Source organism: Thalassophryne amazonica, chromosome 4 (genome assembly GCF_902500255.1).
Source record: "Thalassophryne amazonica chromosome 4, fThaAma1.1, whole genome shotgun sequence".
Classification (NCBI taxonomy): domain Eukaryota; kingdom Metazoa; phylum Chordata; class Actinopteri; order Batrachoidiformes; family Batrachoididae; genus Thalassophryne; species Thalassophryne amazonica.
Window position 1 is genome coordinate 50,266,640 of NC_047106.1, and position 21,399 is coordinate 50,288,038.

Below are 21,399 nucleotides of genomic sequence, written 5' to 3' on the forward strand. Positions count from 1 at the left end.
TTGGTCTCAAGTTCAGCTTCACTGCCATGCAAACTTGCATCAACAACCAAACACAAGCCATCCTGCTCCTCAGAAATCGCTAAATTAACAACATCCAAAATGGTAGTGGTGTTAGTGTTGCTTCAACCGATTCTTAATTGATGATCATTATAATTTGAAGTCCTTTCTATTTATTATACAGGCAAGTCTGGATAATAATAACAAAAAACATTTCTTTCACATAACTGTTAATTTACTTTATAATCTGCGTAGCGACCATGCTAGCTCGCAAACTTGCGTATCCCAGTCACTCCAGAGACTCTATGAATCTGTTGAACTTGTTTGCTGGTGTATCATGTTCTGATAATATGTGATCGCTGGGTAGCACTAGATTGTTGACCATATGGGGACTTTTTCAAATAATTTCTTCTTTGTCAGCATTCATGGCCCATTTATTAGCTGTAAGCATTTATTAGCACAGCTGAGGAGGGTCCCAGTAAAGTCACGATGTTGCAAAAACTTTCATAAAATGTAGGGAGTATTGCCAATCCAGTGTAACCACACTGATCAAAATATTTTTATCTGATCTTCACAAACTGAGCCTTATTAAAAAAAAATTCAAACCTTTTTCATTCCTTGATAGGAATGATTGATCCGATGAAGAGATTGATCCATATCAATTTTTACATTATCAAGAGGAAGAATTCTGTTTATAACAATCTAGATTAAATAATAATAATAAGTTACATAGCAAAATGGTAACATTTTTCAACATTTCAATCTAACTCAAAAACTAATATTCTGATTTTGATTAAAATTGACTCTCATATACATCACATAACAAAAATTCTTCAAGGAAAATTTTTGTGCAGATCGGATATTATAAGAGTAAAATACAAATTTGTACAAGGTCAATGTTAATAATATTGATGCTAACAAATTAAATTTTATAATAATCTATGCAAAAGCAGCCAGTTTGCTCTGTGTCAACCTGATCCTGTCAGATCTCAGAAGCTAAGCAGTGCAGCATCTGGTCAGTACTTGGATGGGAGACCTCTTCAGAACACCAGTGGCTGGGGGTGCGTTTCTCCAGGTGAAACTGGAGTTGCGTTAGGAAGGGTATACTTGTGCCAGTTACCAATGCGGATCTGGCTGTATCCGCTGCGGCAACCCCGTTCCAAGACAGGAGCAGCCGAAATGACAACACAATAATCTATGTAAAAATTTCAATAGGATTGAGTAGCCTTGGCAGAGGATTGAGCTCTCTGGATACCTTTCTATGCAGTTTTATCTGCAAAATATTTCACAATTCTGACACAAGCAACAGTGTCTTGTTTAAATATAAGTGAGCCAGGAAATTTATATATATCATCCGTGGTTGATCACTGGCTAAAATGTTGGCAAGAACACCCAACTTAAACAGCTTCCATGATTTCACCTCTCCTCCCTCTTCTTCAGCCATCAAAATCCATTCATAACTCCACCTTTTGACATTCAGCATCCACCCGTTGCACCCCAAACATGCACATGCCCCTCACTCTGCCCTTTTTGGCCTGAAGCAGGAGGGGGAGTCAGGGGGCAGAGTTCAGATAGAGGTCAACAGGAAATGGCTGTTCTCCCTGACACCCAGGTCGTGACCTCTGCACACTTCACTTTTCATTTCTGTTTTGTGCCTCAAACATTCTCCTGGTCCACATCAGTCTTCTGCCTCCTCACAGTACTGTTTATGTGCTCACTTTTGTTTGACAAAAGTCAAAGCATGCAATTTATTTTCAGTTTCAATATACCTGTTGTGACAAATTCAAAATCCATCATTCATGTTAATTACTCAATTTCTTTAGTTTTTTTAAGCTCAATTTTCATACAGTATATATGCACAGTAGGCTATTTTACATATGATAAAATGTATAAACCACAATTTCTAAAATTAATAATGTTTCCCCCAAAAAACAATTCAATGTTCAAGGACAAACAGGCAGATAGATGGACAGACAATGGGTGGAAAGAAGGAAGGAAGGAAGGAAGCACGGACGAGTGCCAGCGTGGAAAAAGCTACTGTGCTGAGAAATTACATAACATAACCAACGTAATTTAAAAAGTATTGAAGCTTTATTTTTTAGAGCAGTGCTCTTGTTTACTTGCGTATGTTGTTTTCAAATTCACACTCAGAATTTGTCCCACTTTGTTATAGACAAACTCACATTGACCCATTTTTGATATTTAAATCCATCCATCCATCCATCCATCCATCCATTTTCTTCCGCTTTATCCGGAGTCGGGTCGCGGGGGCAGCAGCTCACGCAAAGCCGCCCAGACCTCCCGATCCACACACACCTCCCCCAGCTCCTCCGGGGGAACCCCAAGGCGTTCCCAAGCCAGCCAAGAGATGTAATCCTTCCAGCGTGTCCTGGGTCTTCCCCGGGGCCTCCTCCCAATGGGACGTGCCCGGAACACCTCTCCAGCGAGGCGTCCAGGTGGCATCCGGAAAAGATGCCCGAGCCACCTCAACTGACTCCTTTCAACGTGGAGGAGCAGTGGCTCGACTCCGAGCTCCTCCCGAGTGACCGAGCTCCTCACCCTATCTCTAAGGGAGCGCCCAGCCACCCTGCGGAGGAAACTCATCTCGGCCACTTGTACCCGCGATCTCGTTCTTTCGGTCATGAACCAAATCTCATGACCATAGGTGAGGAGTGGAACGTAGATCGATTGGTAAATCGAGAGCTTTGCCCCAAGGGACACGGTCAAAAGCCTTCTCCAGATCCACAAAACACATGTGGACTGGTTGGGTGAACTCCCATGAACCCTCGAGCACCCGATGGAGCGTGTAGAGCTGGTCCAGTGTGCTGCGACCAGGACGAAAACCACACTGCTCCTCCTGAATCCGAGGTTCGACCATCGGTCGAATTCTCCTCTCCAGTACTCTGGAATAGACCTTACCGGGGAGGTAAGGATATTTAAATTATTTATGTAAAAACATATTGTTGAAAAATTTACAAAGCAATTAAATGTAATGCAAACTTTTTTTTTTAATTTCCCAATACAGATCTCCAAGTTATTTCTACTGGGGTAACCTCCTAAATATTGCAATAGCACCATTTAATTTGATATTTGTTATCTTTTGCCACTCTCCATAATAATAATAATGACGAAACACCTTATTCACCAGTAAACACAAAATTTTGACTTTTTAATTGCTTTAATGAATAAATTTAATCTTGTTTGTTCAGAATTTTTGATGTATTTGTTTTTTGAATTGTGATGTAGAAATAATATATATTTTAACTATTTGATGAGAACAAGCTTACAGTACAGTATATGTTCACATCCCTGCTTAGACGTTACTCCTGCATCCGAGTGCAGCTGGCAGCAACTCAGCAATACTGACTCACAGATCCAGCTGACCTAATCGGAGTCAGAGGGGCCGAGTCTGCATCGGCACGATTAACGCTGAACAAATGTGTTCATGTAGATAAATGCTGAAGAAAAAGACAGAACATCCTGATTTAAGAGGAAACTCAGCGGAGGAGAGTGCAGCATCAAACTGAGCCTGAACAACTTCAATCTGAGGTCAGCTACATTTGCAGAAAGTGAGCTGAATACTTTTTTTCCTGGTGAAGAATCAATGTAAAAGTAATAAAAACTAATACAGTTTTGCAAAATGACAGCAGGTTGGCTGCGGTCTTCATACTCACATCACGTCTCCATCAGTTTGACTCCTGCTGGTTTGAATTTGTCCATTTGGGCTACTGGAGCAAAATGAATACACGTGTGCAATGGGAACATGTGTGCATGCATAAATATACAATTGTATTTCCGTATGTGTGTGTGCCTGTGTGTGTGGAAGGGGGGGGGGGGGGGGTTACTGTGGCAGTCATTAATCATTCAATTACACACCTGTCAGTTCACACAGAGAGAGAGGGATGAAAAAGGGAGGGGGGAAAGGAACAGAAGAATGCAAGGCAGAGAGAATGAAAGTGAACAGAGTTACAAAGAGAAAGAAAGTTTAATTGTGGTCGAGCGACAGCAGCGAGCTGTGGGACGGTGACAGGCGCTGAAAGGCCACAGTGGAATCAGACACATTTCGTCAATCATGTTTTTAACCCTCAAGCCACCAAGCTATTTTTGTGACAAATATGGTAGGATAATTATAGCATCAACTATAGAAGAAGCGGTGACGAGCAAATACGCCAATAATTTAACACAAATCTCAATGAACCCATCAGTCATACTTTGTGACAATCATGAGCTATTTTCATCCTCACTCTGTGCATCAAGAATCAGTCTCAATGCTTGTGCAGCTGTAGATCTTGCTATTCTCGGTCTGTTGGCCGTGCTTCCCTGCTAAATAGTAAAATATAATGATTACAGTTGGCAAATTACAATACCATCTGAAGCTATAATGAAAATCTCAGATCTCCCCGGGGTGTCATAAATGACCCTGCGCAAGTTTGGATTATTGCCGCACAGATCGGCCGATCCTTGCAAAATTCTAGGAACAAATCCAGGACAGATAGATTGACAGATTCATGGTAGGCAACTTTTTTTTTCTTTTTTTTTTACTAAAATGGCTGACTTGTCACATATCCTTTATAAAGAATATGAACTTTTGCTGTCTGGTAGGCGATATAGAGTTCCTCAAAGTAAGTTGAACCGTTTTAAAAAGTCATGTGTGCTTACATCTATCAAACGTCTAAATAAGATTGCGTAAGGCTATAGGGTGTGTGCATGGGGGGTGGTTGTTATACTGTTGTTTGTTGTGTCACATTTATATTCATATTTATGCGGGGTGTTTATATTGGGTGTGGTTTTATTGTTTTTATCGTGCATTGTATGCAGTATATGAGTCCAAGAAGAATTTCCCTTTTTTGGGATAATAAAGTATATCGTGATAATGAAATTAGAAAAATGGTGCACAAAAATATATGCTTGGGGTCATAAATGACCCCACTCAAAAATCAAATGTCAGTTTATCAAATGTCAGTTTATGTAAATTTGTCAATTTCTGTCAAATGTTTTCACATAATTGATAGAAACTTTGAACTGTTATCTCTACCAGTGAGCTTATATTCAGCACAAAGAAAAATACAATTCAACTTGCACAGTGTACAAATTAACACTATTTCTGAGTTTTCGTTGTTTTCTTCCATTTTCATAGTGTTAATAAATTAACTCTTGAATAGTTTAATTTTCTGACACATGCAGTGTTTACGTCAACAAAATGTGGAAAAAGTGAAGCGAACCATTGATAAGGTTATTAGTGCATCATACAGTGATTTTCAGTCACTTCATACAATATATTTGTATGAAGTAAGCAGTGTTGCCACAGTTACTTTGAAAAAGTAATCCAATTACTGATTACTGATTACTCCTTGAAAAAGTAACTTAGTTACTTTACTGATTGCTCAATTGTAAAAGTAACTAAGTTAGATTACTAGTTACTTTCCCCAGCTGCCGACAACCCTCTGCCACCTCAACATGACAATGATACCTGTTTTGCCAAAACTCACTTTATAGTCACCCTTTCTTGACTTCAATGAAAATAAATACTTGTTTTATAAAAAGTAAAATAAAGACCTCTTTCTTGACCTCATATTTAACTGTTGACAGCACTGTAACAGTAAAACTTGCAATTTCGAACCTACATTGTTTATAAATGTAACTATTAAATTCTAACATGTTTCTAACATTTAAATTCTCTCTAAACATTTTACTTGTCGAAATTATTATTATTTTAAGCAATATTAGTAGTTGTAGTAAAAAACGGCTTCAAAACTGGACCTTTAATCTAGGGGTGTTGTGGGGGGCACATCCTTGCCCCACGCCCCCATTCCATCTGGATTCGCCCCTGCTTTGGCGTTTGAGCACAAAGAATGGATAACATTTATTTATGCAGAAAACAGGACCAGATTTACAGGTAAGAAAGTTTTATTGCGTTTTCACATCGTGTGGTCCTCAGAAAGAGAGTTTAGGTGCATTTGAGTGGAAAATAGTGTTAGTTGTTGACGCGTCGCGGAGGATCAGCTGTTTTTAACGACCAGATACGGAGCGGCTCAGCTCAGAATTCTAAATAAAGGAGGAAAAAAGTATAAAAAATATCTTTGTAAAGCTCAGTGCAGGTGTGCTGATCACCGCGCTTTAAGAGGTGAGGACGAGTCGAGCAGCTGCAAAAAACCGTGGATGAAAAGCTCACAGCTCACTGAAAGTGGACAGTTCAGTCGAACCCCGACCTCCTGCCCACAGACCAAGTTTAATGCTGCTATCGACCCACAATGAAAAATAATAGTAACGCACAGTGACTTGGAGAAGTAACTTTAATCTGATTACTGATTTGGAAAGATTAACGCGTTAGATTACTCGTTACTAAAAAAAAGTGGTCAGATTAGAGTAACGCGTTACCGGCATCACTGGAAGTGACTAAAATGAATGAATTAAGCACTTATACAATATATTTGGAATCATTTTTCATATCAATATGTGCAGAATGATATTCTCTATTAAAATAAGCCCAACTTTGCACAAAATATCAAGTATCTTGAATTTCAAGAAAGAAAAGTGTTGCGTATTTCTAAAAATAGACCCCAGGAAGGTCATTTTGATCAATTAATAAACAAACAATAAATAAAAAAAAATACATTCATAAATAAATATGTGATATGTGACTGGTACCTATTTGAAGAAAAAGAGTCAAATAATCTCTAATTTTATCTTTAGAGTTTGTCGAGCCAGCTCACACAAAGAAAGCCTGGTTATGTTAATCTTGCTTCAGAGTGCAGCCCTCAGTTTTTGCATGATTACTCAAAAACCAGTGGCTCTCGGGAGAGTGGCGGTGCATGTGTCAAAACAAACAAACAAGCAAAAAAGAATCCATCAGGAATTATTATATTAATATTCATTTTTGTGAGTATGATTTAGAAATATGATCAAAGCAGAAAGGTGTGTGTCAGGCCATGTTGGTATGTTTCGGCACGTGTGGGTTAATGGTTTGAACTCCAACTGGGTAATAATGTAACTGTTTAATCATTTAATAACTAAATAGGATTTTCAAAACTAATCATAAAAATCTACAAATGCAAAAGAGGATTAGCTGCATTTTGACATTTTCGATCCAATTTGAGCGAATTATCATTTACCATAGTGTTTTGTTTTGTATATTTTGCAATTGTAGATGTGGACTTATAAGAGGTAGCCAGTGAAACAAATTAAAATGTGAGCAAAATAACGGTCAGGGAAGGAGGAGAGATCCGTGTTGCACATATATTTTGTGGCTGGTGGATATAAATACATTTTAGCATTCTGGAGGCTGTATATACAAACACACACACACACACACACACACATGTACAGTAGACAAAGTTCATTTGAGGCTCAGGCAAACTGTATCTCTGCTAAATTTTAAGGTAACTCTCAATCAATCAAACCCTAAAATGATTAAAAACACACACACACTCTGCATGTTCAGCTGCGGTACAGCCTCAGGCCACAGCCATCTGTGCCCCCTCACACCTCTGTCACCCTCCCTCAGCTCTGCCACATCTCTCATTTATATCCATGGAGAGTGTTACACACTCATGTATGCATAATGTACACTTCACATATGTGAGACGTGTGTGGACTGTACAGGTTTGACCACTGCTCTCTGGTGTGTGTGTGTTTGTGTGTGTAGGCCCAAACACCCACATGCTGGCAGAATGCCAGATGTCTCATTAGGCAAAATTTGATTGACTCTGCCATTTAAAATGCAGCAACAACACAGTTCCATATGTGTGTACATGAAGGTGTTTGCGTGTAAATTTATATAAGCGGGCCCTCAAAACTATTAACATATCCTCATCCTGTGTAAACACCTTCGTTGTTTTATGTTTGTTAGATGCGAGTGTGTTTCCCAATATGAAAAATGCAGGAGTTATATGCATTTTTACATTATTTGTATTTCAGATATTTATTTATTCAGTCTGGCCTGTGCACTATGTTAACTGTAAAAGATGCACCTGGAACATGTGGTGCGACACTGCCCTCTACTGGTTCATAGGGAACACTTGAGGTTAAAAAAAAGAAAAGAAAATAGGACTGGACTCACTCATTCTATTTCTTTCTTTTTCCTGCCATCTGTTTGTAGAAATAAAGCACTCTGATAGTTATTAAATCAGATTTGTTTTCAGACAGTTTTTCTGCTTACAAACCTACAAACAGACCAAACATTTAGAGTTGTGTTTCTGATATGTTGAATTCCCACAAAAAGTTCTCCTTTATTCTCCAAATGATGAGAAAAATCTCTTTAGCTGCTAGACGTTACGACATGCACTTTGCTGGACAAAAAATAATTTATGTAACAGAAAACAGCTGCTCAGTGCTGCAAGCAGCACGACAACAGTGGAATTTATGGCACTGTCTCATACTGATAATTATTTATTTCAGATGAATATATTTAGATTTTTTTTATGTGACTGTATGAATTATCCAGCATATTTATCCAAATGTGTTTGCTAAAACTAAACAGTGACATCTGAGCTAGTTTATAATGACTTATGCACAGTGCACGCTAATGATATGAAAATTTACAGCCGATATGAAGCTGATGTCATCAGAAATGTCTGTTTGTTATCAGAATTATGCAAAATTAATGGACCCAATTTACTGAAACTGGGAAGAGGGGCAGTGCATGGCTTAAGAAAGAACATGTTGGGTTAGGGTTAGGGTTGGTGCAGATAAAAATCAGGGGATGAATCCTGGCTTTAATCATTTGTGTTGACCTTTGAATGCAGACTGAATGCAGACCCTGTAATCAGGGTCAAAGCAATCAGTAATTCAGATCTCAATATTACCATCTGGAACACGATCAAAGAAAAGCGAACAGTATCAAAGGTCAGGATCAAGGATGAGTGATCATGATCAAAGATCAGCGATCAGGATCATAGGTCTTAAGGATCAATCCATCAAGATCCAAGTTCAGTGATCATGACCAAAGGTTAGGAACATGACCATGATTAATGATCAAGATCAAAAGCCAGCCACCAGGATGAAATTTCAGCAATAGGAATCAAAGATCATTGTTCAGATTCAAAGGGTAGCAATCAAAATCAAATTTCATTGGGATCAGTCAATCAGGCTCTAAGGTCAGTGATTAGGATCAAAGCCTAAGAACACTACTGGCGAGGTAATGGTCTAGTGGTTAAGCAGTGGGCATGATACCAGAGGATTCTCAGTTCAAATCTCCCGTTGTAATCAGAAAATCACTAAGGGCCCTTGGGCAAGGTTCTTTCATGGCAATACCCTGACATCTGTGCCTGTGTGAATGCAAGGCATTACTGTAAAGCGCTTTGAGCTTGTGATATAGATGGAAACGCGTTATATAAATGCAGTCCATTTACTATGACAATGACTGATCACAATGATCAATCAGGAGCAAAGATAAGTCATCAGGATCAAAGAACAGGATCAAGGATCAATAATCAGAAAAAAAGGTATGCAAACAAGGGTTCAAAACTGACCATTCAAGATTCATTTATTGTTTAATCATAGGTACACTTTGATCCAGATCTGGAGAACAAAAATGCATTTTTGGACAGAGTTGGTCCACTAGAGTGGATTAAGGAATGGGATTTGGTTTGGGGCTTGATTTAAATTAAAAGGACTGCGGGGCCTTGGAGGAGATATGAGCTTTACAGAGTACACTTCCAGTTGATCAATGTGATCAATTATTTTACAAAACGTTTTAGCTGAAAGGCAACAAGGACACAGGTTATAAACAAACTTCTCTCACACACTGAGACGACAGAGTATGAGCTAACACCGACTGCTTTCTTTAGTCTCCTGAATGCGTTGAAGACAGATGTGGATGGCAGTTCACGTGGCAACATGAGGGAGAATTTTAAATTCTTGTTACCATCTGCAACACTTTGACCGCTCAGGTTTTCAGGCGCCTTCTTTCTCTTCCAATTTTACATCTTCCTGTTTGCTTTGCGTTAGTTCGCCATGCCTCAGAGGTTGGCTTTCTGATGTCGGACTAGACTCCTGTGACTGGGATCCGCCCCTTTCTTCATCCCCCATGTCTACGCTCAAAGGCTCCACGACCTCTGCTTTCAGTTCCACCTCCTTCTGTGACTCGCTGACATCAACATCCTTGTCTTTCTCACTTGGTTCTTCCTCACAGTCCCTGGAGCTCCTCGACTGCCTTCGAATGGTCCTCCTGTGCTTGCTGCGACGAGACTGGTTGCAGTACAAGGTGCGTCTGCGATGCCATTGGTTAATGGACTGCTGGGCTTCTACACTGAGCTGACGAGCAGCCAAACGCGGCCTGAAGCTGCTGATGTAGTAGAGAGAGGCGTACAGAGTGGTAAGGTAGTAGCCACCTGTTCAGGACAATATAGAAAATTAACTGATCAGTAACTTTAACATAAGGTCATGGAACTAAAACAAAATTTTAACTTTGTAATGATCAAAGCTTATAAAATGAAGTTAAAACTGAGGGTTATCTTCCAATGTACACACAGTATAAAAACATCAGAAAGCTATTTGACAAAACATCAAAAAAGAAGTTTAGACTTGAGGAAAAAGAGCTGTTGATGCTCAAAAAGCAGGAGAGGTTTATACAAAGTTATCACAGCATTTCCAAGTATCAAGAACTGGAGTGAGAAGTATCATCAAGAAATTTAAAGAGAATCACAAAGTACAGCAGAAGCCTGGCAGAGGAAGGACAGCGCTATCTCGTGCCCCCCATTATGAAAAAATGCCCCATTTTCATGACAGGTTTTTTTTTTTTACTTTTGCTATTTATAATCCTCCCCCTTCTCCTAACTCTAACCATAACATAACGTTATGTAAGTGTCCCCCTCCCCTAATCCTAACCATAACCCTGCCACCACACATTTTGTGCTCCCATCATGAAAAGCAGCCCCATTTTCGTGACCCCATCATGAACCAATCTATTGGTTCGTGATGACTTGACAGAAGACCTGATGACGTTCACTTCTGCTTGTTGTTTATTTTGGCTGTTGGCAGGACAAAGTGCTGCCGTTCCGTGTTTTACGCCGAGACTTGCACCCAGAGCAGACAAACATCGAGGAACTTCTTTAAAAGCACTGGATTTATTCAGGTCATTATTATGCTTTTCTTTATTTTTTTGTCTTTGTGGATCAAATGGGATTTATTTTTGTTCCAAGCAGAACACTGAAGATATGCGACATAGCTGAACGCTTGCGGGGAATATATTTCAACTTTTAAAATAACTTATTTTTCTTGTTGATGGGACAAAGCGCTGGAGTTCTTTTGTTCAGGCTGAGAAACGCACCTGGAGCAGACAAACACTGACTTTTTAAAATACTGTGTTTCTTCAGTATTTTCCCGATAAGGAAGACATCCTCTTTCAAAACAAGAACGTCTTATCATCAGACTGTGATGATGAATCCGACTGAAACGATGTAAGGGCACGGTCACACAGCTGAATGAAGGAAAAAAGTCACAAAGTCACAAATCGTCGAGAAAAAGTGAACAAATGAGCCTTGCAGCTATTGTTTTATATGAAAACGTTGCTTTTCGTCCCACACATGCACGAGTCATGTTCAGCTCGTCGGATCTTTAGTTATTGATCTGTTCAGATATTGTCAATGTTCGTGCAAGATGTCGGACTTGGGAAGTTGGACGACAATCAAACGTAACACTGCCAGAACGGGAACTACACAAACGGCGAGGAACCATCAAGACAGAAAGCAAAATGGAATACAAACAAATTGAGGTTGTCGTCGGGATTTTTCAACAGTTTGAAAACTCTGACGACACACCAGCTACAGAAACGAAGCTGGGCGATGGTTAAACGATGTCTCCGAAAGTCAGCGTAAGTCCAGATTTCTTGTTTTATTTGGGTTTCGGTGTCCTTTGTTAGTGCCGTGTGACCGGGGCTTAACAGGTCAGATTAAGACTTTATATTTACTCAGTGTGCGAATGGTTTTAATATTTTAAACTAGCTGTGCCCAACCCTGTTCCTGGAGGGCTCAATGAATTTGTCGAATGGTGTCCACTTGGATGTGCCTCACAGTTTCAGAAAAAATTTTGATCAAGCAAAGCACCAGTCTCTCAGGAAAAAGTCAGACAAAAGAATTCCGATGAGCGGGGTGGACCAGTGCTCACTGAAAGCCTGCCCACAGGCGAATGACGCAACCGACAGGCGTGAAAAAACTCACGCATGCGCACGAGGGTTCAAGCTTGTCTGACGCAATCACACGTGATTCAAATCCATATAGTTTTTGAAAAAATAAAAAGGTTGGTTTCTTTTCTAATAGACCTCGTATCTCCTATAGTTTCACAGATGTTTAGATTTATGATTTTGTAACCGACTGCAGCCTTCAAACACCTTTTTGAGGACATCAACTTTTAACTTTTAAATTCTAACCATCATAACTAAATTAAGGCTGCAAATAAGAACTGTTTTCCTGATTATTTTTGATTAACTGTTTAAAATAATGGAAAAAAAAATCTCTAAATTTCTCTTAACCAATGTTTTGACCAATAAAGTCCACAATTCAAAGATAGTTTTTAACAAACCAGTCACCATGAGGCTTTTTCACATTTTTCTCAGTTTAAAGAAGATTGTGTTAGAGATGTTTAAGAATCAGGTAATATCGTTTTAAAAATCCATTTAAAGTATCATAGTATCACTTAAAGGCAGTTTGATTAAAAACCAGCTAAATTTTGCGAGATTGGTTTAGAACCATTTGTGAAGCCAGGTGAAAAAAAAACAAAAAACAAAACAAGAACACCTGCTTTAAACTAATTTAAATAATCACTGTTGGTATAAAACACCTTAAAGTCATTTCATTAAAAAGTCACTCAGTCAAACAGAAAAGCAACAAAGCTGAGATGAAGAAAAAAAAAAAAAATCCAAATCTGTACTCTTTCTCTCAAAATAAACATTTAAACAATCACCAGAATATTTGTTGACTAGTTTTCTGTTTGAGTGGTAATTTGTATGTGTTTACATGCACATTTTCATACCCTCTCCCTGTAGCTGGGTGGGATCCAGCAGCTCCATCATGTAGTCTGTGTCCACCTGTATGGTAACTACATCACTACGGAGCAGCACCCACGTCAGACAGGGCAGGAAGTCATCGGCTCCAAACACCACACCTGCAAAAACATAGGCTGTGACAACACAGATGACATACACTGAGCGACAGAAATCACAAAAGTAGCTTCTTGTCTACCTGGGCCAGCGTTGGCGCTCATGCTGTTGTAAACGCTCTTGCAGACTTTGAGTAGGATCTGGACCTTCTTGTTCGGAGAGTAGGCCTCGTGCATAGCGCTCCACCTCTGCTGTATGCGCTCCAAACTGGCAGAATCAGGAATGCCAACTCCCGCTGAACCCCCGAGCTCCTCCAGCCCGTTACCTTCCAGCACACGCAGGTTTCCCTGGAGACGCTTCATGGTGCCGTCATGGGTCCGGGAGGAGTCAATGCAGGAGTAGAGGTGGGCAGAGACAGGCTTCAGAGCCATTTTGTGGATGGAAAGCTCCACCAGGGAGTCTAGAGGAGGGCAAAAAGACAGATTACAAAAACATGTTGTGGGGAGGTGCTGATCTGGAGTTTAAAGTGGTGAGCTCCAGACTAGAGGACCCTCGGTTTAAATGCTGGACTGATTAGAAAATCACTAAGATATCTAGGGCACGATCCTTAATACCAAAGGTCCTCTTGGCTTGGCAGCACACTGACATTGTGTGTGTGAGAGCGAGAGAGAGTGAATGGGTGAATGTGAGGCATCCTTGTAAAGTGCTCCAAGCTTCTGCTTCAGAACTAATTAAAAACTATAGTCATGTAGTCCTATTTAAGAATGACAAGAGATTAGGGGTCAGATTTACTAAACTCCTCCAATTAGCATAATGTTGCAATTAAAAGAAAAAAAATGTCAACAGAAGTAGGTACTTAAATGAATAAGGTCAGGAGCGCGAAAGCCTGGCCAGCGTCAGAACCTGGAATGCAATTCAGTGCATATTCTGTGTGTTGAGACCTTTGCACACATAGAACTAAGTAAATAAAATAAGACAATCAGTCCAGCAACAGCAGATGGTGATAAACTGTCCAGCACGAAGAGTAGTATGCTCAAATCACAAGCTTCCTATACTCTTACTTTGGTCTTGATGGTAAGGTTCCTATTTCTAAACATGTTTATCAAGTTTTCCCAAACACAGTGGTAGCCTTACCAAGTCTCGAAGACAATTCTTTATCAAGACAAAGATTAGATGTTATAGTTGAACCAGGATATGTGAAGGAGTTAACATTATTAGGTGTTGTGTTGTTGATCGAGAGGGTTAGATTACCAGTTAAAGATAGGACAACTGTCCTCTTCAGACTAATGTTAGACCAAACCTCTGGCATGCTGGACTAAATCCATCCAGAAGCTCTTGTAGCTGTAGGGCTGAGGATGCACACAAAGCAGCATTGTCTGCATAGAGAAATACATGGACAATGAATCTTTGGATTCTTGGTTTATTGGTTGAACTTAGCTAGAAAGAAGACATTTCCATCATCTCAAGTAAGCAGAGTACCAGAACATACATGTTTAGGAATGTTCTGGTACGCTCTTCTGAAAACCTAGGGCCTAGTTCAAAAATAATGAAGCCAAAGTGTGACATAACCATCAAAATTTAAAAGTGGTCTTTTTTGTATATCAGATTTTCAATATTTCTATTGGTCTCGGTTCAGTCATTGCTAGAAATTATCAGTGCATACATATACTATAATGTGGTAGAGCGTAACGCTTGCGACAACAGTTGGAGGTATCTTTTTTAGTCTGCAGAAGCCTGAAACAAAGACATTCTGTCCATTAGTTCCTGGTATTATTGAACAAATAATATAATTATCCTATTGAAGCAGAGTAGCAGATATAGCTAAGGTTTTGACACAAATAAATCAAGGACTTCTTCTCAGTGTTACGCTTGCGACAGTTTTACCTTGCTTTAGAAACATGATGTTTTTTTCTAGGCAATGACATTTCTACCTTTACAAAAATGTATTACTGTGTTAGTATGAAGCATAAACAAACAAACTGACAAAATACAAAGTTATTTCTTTAACATTCAACTTTAAATGATAATGCTAAATATCAATGTCACACAAAACTGATGAAAAAAGTGCTATTTTTGGGGTAGATTTCGTGTACGAGGGCTGTCAAAGTATAGGTCCTTTTTATTTTTTTCAAAAACTATATGGATTTCATTCATATGTTTTTACGTCAGACATGCTTGAACCCTCGTGCGCATGCGTGAGTTTTTCCACGCCTGTCGGTGACGTCATTCGCCTGTGCGCACTCCTTGTGGGAGGAGTCGTCCAGCCCCTCGTCGGAATTCCTTTGTCTGAGAAGTTGCTGAGAGACTGGCGCTTTGTTTGATCAAAATTTTTTCTAAACCTGTGAGGCACATCGAAGTGGACACGGTTCGAAAAATTAAGCTGGTTTTCCGTGAAAATTTTAACAGCTGATGAGAGATTTTGAGGTGATACTGTCACTTTAAGGACTTCCCACGGAGCGAGATGTCGTGCAGCGGTCCCAGGCGCCGTCGTCAGCCTGTTTCAAGCTGAAAACCTCCACATTTCAGGCTCTATTGATCCAGGACGTCGTGAGAGAACAGAGAAGTTTCAGAAGAAGTCGGTTTCAGCATTTTATCCGGATATTCCACTGTTAAAGATTATTTTAATGAAAGACAGCCAGCGCGGTGTGGCGGCACAGGCAAAACACCTCTGTGTTGATAACCATTTGTAAAATCCAGGCGGCTTTTGATGGCTTTCAGTGGAGTGAGTATATGAGAAATTGTTTAACAGCTGGACATGTTCCAACTTGTCCTTAAGGCTTCCAACAGAGGTGTTTTTCCTGTGGCGGAGCGTCACAGCGGCTGCGAGCCGACGCTGCAATCCGTCCGCACGTCTTTCATTAAAAAAATCTCCTTTAACAGTGGAATATGAAGCGGTTGCTGTCGTTCACAAGACTTTTCCAACAGTTGCCAGACACAGAAGATCTCATCTGTGGTAGATCTACCTGGACAAAATCCACATTGAGATTCAGTATAAATCTCTTCAGTAAGCTGTTGCAGTCGATTGAGAATAATCTTAACTAATACCTTTCCTGTGACACTTAATAGGAAAATACCATGATAGTTGTTGCAGTCTCCTCTATCACCCGTTTGTATAAGGTGGTGATCTTAGCATCTTTAAACTCTTGTGAAGCAGTGTCAGTAGACCAGCAAGACAATATTAGCTTCTGCAGGTGCACTGCAAGATTGTCAATACCAACTTTTTACCAGATGTTTTGAGCCCACAGCTGCGAATGGCATGTTTTAAGGTCAGTCTGTTGGATTTCAGGGTAGGCTGATGCGGTGGGCGCCTGCAACTCCTTAGCTAAATTGTTACAGAAGCACTTTCTAAGAAAATCCATGGGGTACTGTCTATGGGACCAATCAAGTACAGTAATACCATGGTCAGCAAAGCAGTTCCTAGTAGTTTTGGTACTTTGGGCAGAAGCCAAGTCCTGCTGGAAAAGGAAATCAGCATCTTCATAGAGCTTGTCAACAGATGGAAGTATGAATTGCCCTCTCCTGGTAGACTGATGTGATAACTTTGGACTTGATAAAACACAGTGGGGTAACACCAGCAGATAACCTTAAATGATCAATGACTGTGGAAACTTCACATTGGACACCAAACAACTTTGATTCTGTGCCTCTCCACTCTTCCTCCAGACTCTGGTACTTTGATTTTCAAATGAAATGCAAAATTATTTTCACCTGAAAACAGGACTTTGGACCACAGAGCAATAGTCCAGTTTTTTCTTTTCTTAGCCCAGGTAAGATGCTTCTGTCATAGTCTCTGGTTCAGGAATTGCTTGACACTAACACAACACTTGTAGCCCATTTCCTGGACATGTCTGTGTGTGGTGGCTCTTAATGCACTGACCCCAGCTTCATTTCAATTGCATATTTCTCCCACAGTAAACTTAATACGATCTCCACCACTCCGACAGCCTGGTGGAAAACAAATCAAATCACTAAATCATCACTAATTCCCCCCACTCTGGCACAATCCAACTTTCACATTACAAAACAGAATCACACACCTCCACCACTTATTTGAGAGCAATCAATTCATGTCATCGAACAAACTTCAACAGAAATATTGGGTTGGGAGAGACATTTCTTCAATATCAACAACTGAAATCCAGAATCAAAGAAAAAATAGTCTAAACAACACATTACAACCACCTCTGCTAATTCAAGAACTTATTAAAATCAACAACTCAAAAACCTAATCTCTAAATTATTTACACTTATCTCCAGCTTTGCCAACAATTCAGCTTTGTCAACAGTTCACTCTCTATGAATACAATCACTGATACACTCTACCATCCTGAGCTGCAGAATACCAGTCTCTTTGGCAATATTTCCAAAGTTCACATCCCATCTAATTTCAATTCCTTGATTTCCAGAACTGGAAATCAAGGAATTCTTGTCACATCACTCACTGGACGAACCTAATTTCAGAATACATTTTAATGGGGAAAAAAATTCTCACAAAAAGAACCATATGTCAGCCTTTGAAGAAAACTGGAGCCCATTTTTTTCATTTGTAAATCCTACCAAAAGTTATCTTCGTGTATGTCAAACACATCAGGTTCCACTAGAGCCGGGCGATATGACCAAAAATTTATACCACAGTATAAAATGAATTCCTTCATGGTAACAGTATATATCGCAATATAAACTTAAGTGCAAAAATTATAATGGAAGTGTTTCCTATTATGGTTCGCTGGGGGTTGGAGCATATCCCAGCAGTCATAGAGCACAAGGCGAGGTACACCCTGGACAGGACCCAAGTCTGCCGCAGGGCCACATATAGACACACCCGCACGCACACCTACAAACAATTTAAAGTTTCCAATCCACCTAACCTGCGCATCTTTGGATGTGGGAGGAAGACGGGGCACCCAGAGGGAACCCACGCAAACACGGGGAGAATATGCAAACTCCACACAGAAAGGCCACAGCCAGGAATCGAACCCATGACCTTCTAGCTGTGAGGCAACAGTGCTAACCAGTAATCCACCGTGCTGCCCCCTTAGCAAAGCTAAATTGATAAAAATAAATAAAAAACAGAAAAAAACAGATATAGTGTAATTTTGAGAACATTTATTGTGTAGATCTCAAAACTACAGCTACAATTTGCCAGAAGGTACATCTAAGATTCAAACCTAGATTTGATGTTTTCGTGAAAGAATTAAATACATGTATTTATTGTTGGATCAGTGGCTTAAGTTTCATCTCTTGAACACCAGATGGCACACCCGCTCCCAATACATGAACCGTTGTCAGGTCGGAGCCATTTCCAAAACACAAGAAGAAACCACAAAATAAATAATTAAAAGTACTTAATTTACTTATGTTTGAAGTCAGTCTGGGTAAATCATCATTCCCTGTCTGATTTTGTCTTTCTGCTCCTGGTTAACAATCCTTGCATGATTTAATGTGGAGCTTTGTCACATGTTTGATTCAGGTTGTGTCAGAACGTCTGCCTCTGCCCGGAGCGTCCACTGAAATAAACAATGGCTTTGCAAACACTGTACGTTGCTGTCTTGGCTTTGCGGTGTTCAGTGGATATGTCAGTGACAGAACTCCTCAATGCTTACCTATTAGTTGGCTGGTAACTGTGGAAGAGACTGCTCGAACGGAGGTGTCTCACATTACAACACTCCTCGTCTCAGTGAGAGACACACCTCAGTTCAGAACCCCCCCCCCGCCCTCTGCAGCAAACAGAGCAGCAAAACAGCACCTGTGGTTCACAGACGTTTCAAAGAGTTTTCCTAGATTGGAAAACTCCATTGAATAACATTGGTATCGGAAGCCAGTACAGATACTGGATCGGATCGGCCCATGACGTCATCAACAAGCGTTATCGTGATTTGTCAGTGGGCCTGTAGGCCAAATGTATATAATTTACTCGTATACCGTCTACGGCATATATGGCGCATCTCTAGTTCCCACAACTTCATACACATGCACATAGACACAGAGCATGTTTGGTAAACCTCAGCATCCCCAAACGTAAGCACTTAATCACAGTTCACCCCACACTATTGTAACATTACTTTGCCTGGTAATATTTGTTAAACTGTCCTGTCAGTCTTGTTTTATCTGCACTGTCTTACTATCCATATATCACCCTCTATTGTCTCTTGTCTGTCTCTTACTTTGTTTTGTGTTATTTGTCTCACATTTTGTATATTTTTGTTATATGTGAGCCCCCCTCCATATATAAGCACTTTCTCACTGAAAAGGGATTGGTGGAGGATGGCGGACTAATCATGTCACTAAAAAACAGTTGTGCTCTGAAAAGAGGTGGTGGTGGGGGGTGTCAGGGGAAAACGGAATCACATAAATCCATCATATTTTCAAATAATATCATCCATGTGGAATCAGTTACCTCTAGCTACTGGGTCGGCAGAATCTTTTGGTATTTTTGGGACACAGATGTTTGATTGTTCTCCCTTTCAAAATTCAGCTCTGAATATGATGCATCAAACTGCTGTACTTTGGTATAATTTTGTTGCTGTTGGAGCTGCAGACAGAGTTAATTTTAAGTTTCAATTAATAATTTCTTCTTTAAGTGCTTTGTACTTTTGGGAAAGTGTAGTGACACGGACCCACAACAGGGGGCGCAAATGATCGGACAATGAAAGAGTCGAATATGAACACTTTACTGTTGTGAAAGAGCACAACAAAAACACAGAGGATTACAGAATTTGAGCAAACAGTCAATCCACAAAGGTGACGTGTGGGCAGGCTCGAGGATAGAAGATGTCTGTCCTGAGAAGAACCGGAACCACACGATTTCCTCCGCCACCGAACCTGGAGAATACTGGAGCCGCCAAGTTCCGAGTCCCCAGGTGGCCACCGTCTCCGAGTGTCGGATCTGGTACTGCTGGCGAGGAGCAAAAACAGTCATATGTGGGTGTGCACACCCAGTAACAACAATGGTGGGAATTCCACCTCTAACACACACTCGTGCAGCTCCTGTCTAACCACTTATCTGGTTGGGGTGTGAAGCGAAGCCGTCGCTGATCACACCAAACGCCAAACTCTCAGATAGGGAACACCACAGGAAAGCGGCTGCAAAAAGAGTCCAAACTAAGACACAGTTAAGGCTGAGAATATTACCTTCACAGGTAGATGATATCTCGGCAACGAGGTGGAGATGACGTCCGGTTTTTATGGAGTGGAATGATGAAGTGTAGATGGATGACAGCTGTCATGTGATAATGAGTGACAGCTGTCACCCCCGGCTGTGTCCGTGACGGCAGCGCCCTCTCATGCCTGAAGCCCGCACTACAGGCAGGGCGCCCTCTGGTGGTGGGCCAGCAGTACCTCCTCTTCTGGCGGCCCACACAACGTACTCTTTGATAGTTTGCAGAGGTGCTGTGGACCTGTTTAATCCTACCCATTCACTGGTATGTTTGCAGTATTTTTAAGGTCTACTGCTGTCAATTACATGAATATTTGTGTGATATTTTAAACTCTCTTTAAACTTTTAATTTAACATTGAGATAATTTTATTTTGTGGAGTTTTAAATATTTTTTATATCTTGTCCTCATAAAAATGTGATGTATTCAATTGTATGTGTATTGTATGTTGTAAGACAGTAGGAAAATAAACCAAATATGCTTTAATATCACACTCTGTAAACAGCCATCAGTTTTATCAGTGACCTCCTGTGGCTTACTCTCCTTGTAGAGGGTGTCAATGAGCATCTTCTAGGCAACTTTCAAATCAGGAGTCTTCTCCCCGATTGTCATGTGTACCGAACCAGACTCAGAGGGATCAAAATTACTTGCTCGATAGGAGGTCTGTACAATAATAATTTTAAGACATTACTAGACAGGACGACTCAAGATTTTAAGAAGTGGTCAGCACTGCCAATTTCTTTAGTGGGCCGAATCAACATTGTGAAGATGACAGTGCTACCCCAATTTCTCTATCTCTTTCAGATGATTCCAGTATTTATACTAAAAATAAAATTTCAGCAGCTAGATAGGTTAATGGCGTCATTTATTTACACAACTCTCCTTCCTTTGAATGAGGCCTGCCCACCAGCATACACATTTAGTCACGTGTCTCGTGGTGTGAAGCAAGGCAGGGGTGTGGCTTTTATTTACAAATCTAGGTTTTCTTTATTAGCTGTTGGGGGTCACAAATATAATTCGTTTGAGCATCTGACTCTCCGTTATGCCCATGACGCTAAGTACTGTCAGGGTCATAAAACTGGAGCTCAGCTATGTTATTTTGTCACTGTTTATAGGCCCCCTGGCCCATATTCTGACTTCTTAGATGAATTTGGTGCGTTCATCTCTAGTTTGTCAACTAGTGCAGATAATATTTTGATTATTGGTGACTT

At 40.3% G+C, this 21,399-nt stretch overlaps 1 protein-coding gene across 2 annotated transcripts in view; it reads right to left on the reverse strand.

Moving 5' to 3' along the window:
- Positions 1-9,625: 9,625 nt before the first annotated feature.
- The window catches only part of rinl (Ras and Rab interactor-like), a 39,399-nt gene continuing 27,625 nt past the window's right edge, over positions 9,626-21,399 (reverse strand). For both annotated transcript variants that reach the window (XM_034167857.1, XM_034167856.1), the window contains 3 exons: positions 13,176-13,493; positions 12,967-13,098; positions 9,626-10,328 (listed from right to left, as the gene is read on the reverse strand). In XM_034167857.1, coding sequence (XP_034023748.1) covers positions 9,892-10,328; positions 12,967-13,098; positions 13,176-13,493 — 887 coding nt within the window. In that variant the 3' untranslated portion in view covers positions 9,626-9,891. The remainder of the gene's footprint in view (positions 10,329-12,966; positions 13,099-13,175; positions 13,494-21,399) is intronic.